Source organism: Mesoplodon bidens (genome assembly GCF_964165515.1).
Source record: "Mesoplodon bidens genome assembly, chromosome: 8".
NCBI lineage: Eukaryota > Metazoa > Chordata > Mammalia > Artiodactyla > Ziphiidae > Mesoplodon > Mesoplodon bidens.
Genome location: NC_138165.1, coordinates 98,955,841 through 98,966,184, shown reverse-complemented (window position 1 = coordinate 98,966,184; position 10,344 = coordinate 98,955,841). Strand labels below are relative to the sequence as shown.

General features: G+C 38.6%; 1 protein-coding gene across 1 annotated transcript; it reads left to right on the top strand.

Annotated features, from left to right (window-relative positions):
• Positions 1-1,278: 1,278 nt before the first annotated feature.
• On the top strand, positions 1,279-3,338 carry LOC308622043 (ubiquitin carboxyl-terminal hydrolase 14). Its single transcript, XM_081243095.1, has one exon. It carries the CDS (start codon positions 1,336-1,338, stop codon positions 2,740-2,742), a length of 1,407 nt encoding a protein of 468 aa, XP_081099221.1. The 5' UTR covers positions 1,279-1,335; the 3' UTR covers positions 2,743-3,338.
• The last annotated feature ends 7,006 nt before the right edge of the window (positions 3,339-10,344 follow it).

The following is a 10,344-nucleotide window of genomic DNA, read 5'->3' as shown; positions in this document are numbered from 1 at the left end:
TGCATAACTGAAGAGTGAGTATTCAATGAAACCTCCAAGAAAGAGAATAGGCTGTGTGAAATGAGCCACAGACCATTTGTGGCAAAGGGATGGGCAAAACTGGAGAGAACAGTGATGGGGAAAAGAAACAGACAGACATCTGAATGTGAGCAGAAGCACAATCAAGGAAGAAGCCAGAAATCCCATATCTTCTTTGTAAGTTCTCCGGGATGACTGTGATGATTGATACTGATTTTTCTAAGGACTTCCTAACATTTTTGTATGTCATCTAAATGTCTGACTGATTTACTTTTTTCTTAACACTGGCTAAAGAAAATGCAGAAGCATATCTTTGCTTTTTCTAAAACAGGGTAAAACATAAAATGCACTGTGGTTCAAAACTGCTAGTATTGCCTGAGCTCAAATTCCACTTATTATGTATTGTGGTCGCTTTGAAACATGTCTGAAACTTGTTTGATATGTCTCCCATTAAGAGGCAAGGTTTATGCCCCCATCTTGGTCAATCTCTGCTGACTTCAGTGACTCCTTTGTGAAAAATAGACTGTGGTGACAATGGCTGTGTGTCACTTCTGGGGCTGGGTCAGAAAATGTTGTGCAGCCTCCATTTGATTCCTTCCAGACATTTGCTTTAAGTGATATCAGTCACTATATAAGAAATCCCTCTTCACCAAGATTAAATACTGATGAGATCATGTGCAGGTGCCCCAGCTTCCAGCCTACAGTAAGCATCAATTGCCTGCCACATGAGTGCACCATCTTAGATGCCCAGCTTAGTGAAGCCTTCAGATGACCACAATGCCAGCTGATATGTAACTCCAACAACATAAAAGACCCCAAGTGAGAACTGCTAAGCTGCATCCTTCCTGCATTCCTGACATACAAAATCATAAACAGAAAAAAACAGTTGTTTACACTACTATGTTTTGGGGTTATTTGTTACATAACAGTAGTAACTGAAACAGATACGTTTCCTTGGGTTGTGTACATTAATATTCCTAAGTCTCTCTGTCCTTATGAACATAAGAAGGATGATCATTGATCTAGAATACTCCATCCATGTTTTCATCTGCTCCTCTCTTAGACCACCTTTTATCATTAAAAATAAATTCTCTACATACCACACCTTCCATTCACAATAAAGCAAATGAGGAAATGAAAAAAAAAATCATCGAGAAGAGTTGCTGGGAGGACGGAAGCTGAGGTCGGAGTGATGCCTTTGCTGGAGCGGGGCCATGAGACAAGGAATGCAGGCAGCCTCTAGAATCTGGGAAAGTTACTGTGAAATGGGGAAAGGAGAAATTTGAAGGTGTAGAACTGAATACTGATGAACCTCCGATGGTGTTCAAGGCTCAGCTTTTTGCACTGACTGGAGTCCAGCCGGCCAGACAGAAGGTTATGGTGAAAGGAGGAACATTGAAGGATGATGATTGGGGAAACATCAAAATAAAAAATGGAATGACTTTACTAATGATGGGGTCAGCAGATGCTCTTCCTGAGGAACCCTCAGCTAAAACCGTCTTCGTAGAAGACATGACAGAAGAACAGTTAGCATCTGCTATGGAATTACCATGTGGATTGACAAACCTTGGTAACACTTGTTACATGAATGCTACAGTTCAGTGTATTCGTTCTGTACCCGAACTCAAAGATGCCCTTAAAAGGTATGCAGGTGCCTTGAGAGCTTCAGGGGAAATGGCTTCAGCACAGTATATTACTGCAGCCCTTAGAGATTTGTTTGATTCCATGGATAAAACTTCTTCTAGTATTCCACCTATTATTCTACTGCAGTTTTTGCACATGGCTTTTCCACAGTTTGCAGAGAAGGGCGAACAAGGACAATATCTTCAACAGGATGCTAATGAATGTTGGATACAAATGATGCGAGTATTGCAACAGAAATTGGAAGCTATAGAGGATGATACTGTTAAAGAGACAGATTCTTCATCTGCACCAGCAGTGACACCTTCTAAAAAGAAAAGTTTAATTGATCAGTTCTTCGGAGTTGAATTTGAAACTACCATGAAATGTACAGAATCTGAAGAAGAAGAAGTCAGTAAAGGAAAGGAAAGTCAGCTTCAGCTTAGCTGTTTTATCAATCAAGAAGTCAAGTATCTTTTTACAGGACTTAAGTTGCGACTTCAGGAAGAAATCACCAAACAGTCTCCAACATTGCAAAGAAATGCTTTGTACATCAAATCTTCCAAGATCAGCCGGTTGCCTGCTTACTTGACTATTCAGATGGTTCGATTTTTTTATAAAGAGAAGGAATCTGTGAATGCCAAAGTTCTTAAGGATGTTAAATTTCCTCTTATGTTGGATGTGTATGAACTATGTACACCAGAACTTCAAGAGAAAATGGTTTCTTTTCGATCAAAATTCAAGGATCTGGAAGATAAAAAAGTAAATCAGCAGCCAAAGACAAATGACAAAAAGAGTAGCCCCCCAAAAGAAGTTAAGTATGAACCCTTTTCTTTTGCTGATGACATTGGCTCCAATAATTGTGGATACTATGACTTACAAGCAGTGCTAACGCACCAGGGAAGATCTAGCTCTTCAGGTCATTATGTATCATGGGTGAAAAGGAAACAAGATGAGTGGATTAAGTTTGATGATGATAAGGTCAGCATCGTGACACCAGAGGATATCTTGAGGCTTTCTGGTGGTGGAGACTGGCATATAGCTTATGTTCTACTCTATGGGCCTCGCAGAATTGAAATAATGGAAGAGGAAAGTGAACAGTAATCTTCATTTTAGCTATTTATGCTTAGGTGTGAAATAAATGTTGTTTGTTGATCATTTCTATAACCCAGAGCTTTAAAGGAAGATTTTTAGGTGGTTTTACATGTTTCCCCTCATGTGGAACAAAAGAGGGCAGAAGCAGACCACTCTGTGTTATCGACCTAAAAAATAACAGAAAAGAGAAAATTGCCTTTGGACTGTGCTGCCCTATATAAAGGTGACAGGAAGACATTTTTAAAAAGCTTATTTCTTGGATTAATTTTTAAAAATTATGAGTTGAAATGCCTTTCAACCATTACCTTCTGTGATAATTTTTCTTCCTGTCTTTTTCAGCCCAAGATTCAGCATTCAGATGTTTATTGCACACCTATTACTCTATTACTTGTTGTTTTTGCATGGTTCAAACCACCAGTGATTCAGTAGCTGCCCCTCCTTTGCATTATCTAACAAAAATTTTGCCAGGACGGTGGAAAGGAAGTTAAGTGTTGATCTCATTGTGTAACTCAGTGCTGCTGTCCCCATCCCATGGAAACATGGATACAATCAAGTATTTGTCCAGCCTGTTGCTGGCTTTTCATGACTTTAAAATAAATTGTGATCAATAAAAAAAAAAAAAATCATCAACAGATTGATATAACCAAATTTACTTTGACATTATAATCAAAAAGAAAAACAATTTTCAAAAGAAAGAACCCCGGAAAGACTCTTTAGAATTCCATGACATTTCATGTGATGGTTGGATGTTCTCTAGGTTATGAGGTGAAGACTCTATTGTGGGTACAGATCCCAGGTGATGCTGATGTGCTGGTCCCTGAACCATACATTGAGTGGAAAGACTAAAACAGCACTGTGCAACTGATTTTCTGAAAAAATAGTAGAAATATTCTTTATCTGCACTGTTCAGTTCAGTAGCCACTGGCCACAGATGGCTATGAGTCCTTAAAATGTGGCCAGGCCAACTGAGGGACTAATCAGTTAATTAAAATTAAAATTTAAATAGCCATATGTGGCAAGTAGCTACTATATTGGTAGCACAATTCTAGAATTTGATTGCTAATCAAGTTCACAGCTTGGTACCTAAAGTGATAAGGAACTTTCTGCCTGACTCAGCTCGCTCCACTCACAGCATTATAATTTTAACCCAACTGGTAGTAAATCTTATCTGTAACTACAGAGAATAGGCATAGTAGGCAGAATAATCACCCCTCACCCCTGCAAAATAGCCACTTCCTAAATCCCAGGATGTATCAATATGTTATTATTAGGCAGCAAAGGGAAATTAAGGTTGAAAATGGAATTAAAATTGCTAATCAGCAGATAAAAAGGTTATCCTGGATTATATATGCTGTCCCAATATAATCACAAGGGTCGTTAAAAAGGAGAAAAGAGGAAGAGGATGGTCAGAGGATGGCAGTAGGGTCAGAGAAATGCTACGTTACTGACTTTAAAAATGAAGAAAAGGGGACATGAGCCAAGGAATGTGAGCAGCCTTTAGACACCAGAAAAAAGAAAGGAAATGGAGTCTACCTAGAGCATCCAGCAGTAATGCAGCCCGGCCGACACTTTGATTTTAACCCATTAATACCCATGTCAGACTTCTAACGTCCAGCACTGTAAGTTAATAAATTTGTATGGTTCTAAGCTGCTAAGTTGTAGGTAATATGTTAGGGCAGCAATGGAAAGTGAAGTACATAGTAAAGGTAGCCTCTTATCCAGAGGGAAATCTTTGATGACTCTGGACAGCATTATTCTGTTTCCCTGATAGTTTTCTTCTCACTTTAAACCTCCCTGCATTCTCCAACAACTGCTCAAATGTCATGGATCCATCTCCCCCAACCATTCTGATCGGTGTCCTTTGGACAGAAATCTGCTTGGCTGACATGGCACTTACAGCATGTCACCCAGCATGGGACACAAAGGTCCATCTGTGGAGTCTATACACACTACCTGGATCTTATTTCTATCTATAAAGGCTAAGAATCTCTTAGCTTTGGGGGGAGACATGTTATTGAATAAACAGAGCTTTCAGTTAACCAAGTCCCTCACCCTCACACACTCTTATCTCACAAGTAAAACAATACCTGCCCCAATTCTCTAGTAATATTTTGTCCATCATCTAGTGTGTAAAACGATTATGGGATTTGGATTCCAAGGTATCTGCTCTCTCTTTCAACTTTTTGTTTTCTACAAATTTGACTTTTGTCCTATTCATATCCTCATCCAGGTAATTAACAAAGCCCTGGAAGAGGGCAGGCATGAGGACAGGGTTCTGTGACACAACGTTCAGACTCCCCTCTGGCTTAATTTACTCATTCCTCGAAATAGATTGAGTACCTGGAGTTGGGTGACGAGTTGTCCCGACTTGCTTGAGGTGGAGGAGTTTTCTGGGATTAGGGACTTTCAGTGTTAAAACTGGGACAATCTTGGGCAAACAGGGGTCCTTGGCCACCTTACATTTCAATGTGCCTCATTTTGTGTTGGGCACTAGAAAAGGAACCCAAAATAAAGTGTAGTCTCTGCTGTCAAGAATCTCACAAGCTAGAATCCAGTTTTCCCCAAACTTTCTTAAGATTTCCTTTTATGTTCTACTCTTCCCTGACAGCCAAGAAGACTGATTTAGTTTTACTCTCTGTAGTTTATGTTAAGAAAAAATAGATATGTCCAGGTTTTTCCTTTTCAAAGTATACCCACTTACCACTTGGGAATTATATTCAGCTCCTAGTTGCAGTAACAAGAAACTTCAAAATAGTGAAAAGTTGCCTTTTTCTCATGTAACTAGAAAACTGGAAGAGGCTGCTTAGGGCTCTTATAATAGTTCCATGATGGAATCAGGGGTCCAGACTCTCTCTCTTTCAACCCAGCCATCTTTGCTTGTGTTTTCTTCTCGTGGTTATAAAGGGGGTGATCCATGTTTTTGTTTTAGGTAGGAAGAAAGAAGAGAGCAAGGGACAATTAGAGCATGCCAGCCAAAGAGCCCTCCTAGTAAAGATTTTTCTTTTCCTCAATGCCCTACCCAACAAATTTCACTTACATCTCATTGAGCAGGATTTAGTTGTTTAATGGATTTTACCTGCAAAAAGCCTGGGAGATACCGTTTTTTGTAGCTGGACACATTGCTATCATCACCACCACCACTCCCCATAATTAATTATACCATTGAGAAAGAAGGGGGAATTAGATATTGGGTATTCAGCTATCCAAAGCAGACTGTCTCTCTTAAAACTGTGACCCTGTTCCTCCCCATGAAATCTCTCCTTGTCAAATGCCTTTTTGAAATCTGTTTTTACAGTGTCAGTGAGATACTGCTAATCTACTATTGTAGTTATAATTATATCATCAAGATCTGTAGGCAACTCCAGCTAAACTAATGGAATTTCATGAATTTATAAATGACCAGAAACAGGATGGCTATCACTTAATATTTACAATCTAGAAACTAAAGTAACCAAACTATTTTTCACAGCTCATTTATTTTTTTTACATTTAGAGTTATATTATTTAAGGAAAACTGCAGCTATTAAACCAAAGTTATTATTAAGCAAACATTTTAAATTACATATTTAAAGGGAATATAAAGACATTTTATTAGTCTGTTTTGAGTAATGTGTATCATATCATTAAAACAGAAATACTGTTTTAGACACTGCATTTCTTTGAGGTTAAGCTAGCACCATTCCTTTCAAATGTACCCACTAAAACAGGGACATTACCTGACATTTCTGTGAAAGCTGAGTACTTACTTGATTATAAAGCATCAAGTAGATTAGCTAGAAGCTGCAGTCATGGGCTTGTGCTATTTCAACACTTAACTAAAGATTTTTAAGTAGAGCTGTTTTAACTAAAAAGGTACTTGGTATGTGGAACCCATTGTTAAAATACACTTGTCATGCTTCAGTTGGAATAAAAGTGAAGTTGAGGAAGAGAGTAATGAAGTATGGTTCCTGGACCTCTTGTTCACACAGGTAAACAAACCCCTTATAATCTACATCTAATTTAAGTAACGCATTCAGGTAATGCATTACTGATGCTATTGGTACTAGTGATTATAACCACCTTTCATTTTGATGTGCCATGCATTGTGAGAGGAATGTTAATCCATTATCTCTAACCCACATGGCACATGTATGGCAGAGACATAATCTCCATTTTACGATTAAGGAAACTAAAATCAGAAAAGTAATGTAACTTGCCCAATGTCATGATTCAAACTTATGTGCATGAGTCTCCAAAGCATAGCCTGTCTTTCCAGGACACTTTTCTGCCTTATTCACTGGTCCTGTGAGAGACCTTCAGCTAACAGATTGTCTGAGTATCTGTTGTTTCTCTTTTAGAGCCTTAACAAAGCACAAGACTTAGAGAAGGAAAAGCCAATTGAGAATCTTGATTTACCTCTTACCAGCTGTGTGTGCCTGGATTTGTCTTTTCAGTTCTCTGAGCCTCAATGTCCTCAACTGCAAAGTGGTATTATATCTAGAAATATCAATAGTAGTATCTACCATATAAAGTTGTTGATAGAATTAAAGAAGATAACATGTTTAAGATAGGGAAAATAGTAGTTACTCAATAAATATTGTTTGAATCACATACTTATCACTGCAGGGGAAAAAGAGAGGTAAAGAGATAGAACCAAAATTTACAGAGTTTATAATTAAATGACTTACATTTATGTAACTTATTAGGAAAGTCAACATAGTGGAGGTTAATTTATTTGACTAACTTCTTAACTGTCTTTATGATATCAGTGAGGTCTAAAGGAATGGGATTTTGGAGAAATGAGTTTTATTAGGACAATGTGGTATAATAGAAAAATCATAACCTTTAGAATTAATGGGTGGGGGAACCAGGATTTGAACTTAGGATATGAACTTCAGTATGAAGTTCATAGGGTGGTGGGGCACCTGGTGGCAATATAGAAATGGTGACCTGGGATTTAAGGAGAATGTAGTTCTGAAAGACAGTATAAAGAAATACCAACTTTATAATATTGTTTAGAGGAGACAGACTTAATGGATTAAGGGGCCAATCAAAGCTTGGGATCTCTAGAAGCAGGCATTTAGATGGAGTTTGGGATGTAAGCTATTTATTAGGGATCAACACCAGTGAAAGGAAAAGAGAATAAGCAGAAATGAGCAGAGGATGAAATTAAACTGGGTTCAACTGGGTTCAAAATATTGGCAAATCCAACAAGTATGGCGTGTCAGATTGCCCCACATGGAGCAGAAATGGCCAGGCCTTTCTACATCCCACAATGTAGAAGCATCCCTAGGAAAATTGTATCTCATTTGAGGTGCTTATTTACAGACCCTAAAAAGTTAATCTGCCTGCTATTACAGCAAATCCTTCCTTGGAGTGGGACCTGGGTGGCATAGCCCAGTTTCAACCTCAAGACCATATTTAGTTCTGGACTTATGAGACCAGGAGGCCAAGAGCACTAATTTGGGATCATGAGATTAGATATGAGTTTTAGATGCTTCTCCATCATTCTACCATCTCTGACCTTGAATGTGTCACTTGAAGATGTAATCCTTAACAGTTTCCCTATCTATAGGGATTTGGCCTCCATGATCTCTGAATTTCATTTAGTCCCTAATATTCTACAGTTCTATGGTTTTATTCATTTGTTTATTCTACATGCATTTACTGAAGGCTACTATATGGTGCCAGCCTCTTCTGGACATGTAGGGCATACCAGTGAAGACCATTGACAAAGCTCTGTGCCCTGGTTGAGTGGATATCCTAATGGCTTTAAAGTTCTCTTCATTATGAGAGAAAGCAATGAGGTAAGAACTAAAATTCTTTAGTTAAATCACTATAACATTCCATAATACTGCTTCAAAGCAGAGGAATTTTGTATTGAAGGTGCCAGGGAAAATATATTATATTCTAAAAGTAATTTAACAACGTATTTACTGGGTCATATCGTAGCTTCCACACACTGTTCAATCAGTAAGATATTCTTTCCACCTTTTTTCTATGAGAGCTAATAAAATTATTGACAATCTTTCCTTGCTGGCAAAGGTCAGGAAGAAAATTAAGGTCCAGAGGGAAGAAAATAAAATACATTTTCAGAAATTTGGACAGAAAACATGTCAATGCTCTTCTTAGTGATTCATCCAGAAAGTTATTAAAACCACAATCATAACACAATATATGGCAACATGTGAAGAATATTTCACTTTATCTCATTTGTGCCTCAATATTACATTTTTCATTTCTGCTGTTGTGATGGGGGGTGGGTGGGTAGAAAACATTCCATGAACCTGTCATTTTAACTACTGCATATTCCTTTTAAATTAGACCAACAATCCTATTTGTGCTAGCTAGTTGATTAAAAAGTTAGGTAAAGCCAAGAATATTTTTTGAGGGAAGGGGGGTCTTGATTTATTAGGATTTAATCACTCAACTTAAATGAATGTTAAATTAACGAATGGGTTTTTGACAGCATGATTGTAATGTGTGATTCAACAATAATAAACTCCTTTTTTTCAAAAAAAAGATAAAAGCTCATGACCTCAAGTTATGAACCAGATTTAGGAAAATCATTCTAGCATATTTCAACATCTTATTGAGTTTTTGTTTTCCTAGTTGGAGCAGAGGAGACAGCATGAACTCTGCCCAAATGTTGCTGCTGTTTCCTTGGTTCATGTCCCAGTGAAACTCATCTCATTCTCTGGGCCCTGAAGAACTTGATTCTGGCCCAGAAATGTGTCCTTCTCTGGCAGAAGCTCAGATAGATCTGAGGCTGACTGGGTTTCTAGTCCTGTCCGTGATTAGTGGAATGCATCAAGATCACACATATGGAGGAATCCAATTCTAGAAATGGCAGACTGGGTAATCCAGACTGGCTTTCCTGCTGAGAACAACTAGCAAAGTTGAACAACAAAAATCCACTTGAAGGTATTAAACAGCTACTAAAACAGTGAAGAACTACAGAGCCAAGAGCCCAGAGAAGAAGAAAACTCAGAGAGGTGAGCCAGGCAGGAGGCAGCTTGTGCCAAGAGATGTGTGTGAGTCCCTGGGAGACTGAGATGTGGATAAGAGCATCAGGCAGAATCACACAGGGCAGGTGGATCAGAAGTTAATTTCAGGTTCCACAGAGGAGTGGAGGCCTGAGAGAAACACCCAGAATCATGGTTGGGACCACAAAGGGCTATCACCCAAGACAGAATCATAAATAGAAGTCCATAGTCCATAGAGAGTAAAGACCAGCATGGAATGTGTTCCATCTCTGATTGCATGAGGTAATGTGAGAGATTGCCAATGCCTTTCTTCTCCTTCCAGAAACAAACTCATACTACAGAAGACACAGTGCAGGCTTCTATTTATATGAAGTCCCAAACAGGCAAAGCTCATTTATGGTATAGGAAGTCAGCACGATTGTCTTGGAGGATGAGCAAGGGTAGTGATTGGAAGAGGAATTAAGGCACTTCTGGGGAGCTGATTAGTTTCTATTTCTTAATTTGGATGGTGCTTACATGAGACTAAGAATTTTGTGATAATTCTCCAAGCTTCCAGATCTCACTGACACCACAATGAGTCTATCCAGTCGAGCAGATGAAGTTCCCTGCAAACTACTCCTACTTAGAGTAGCTTTGTGCAGTTTCC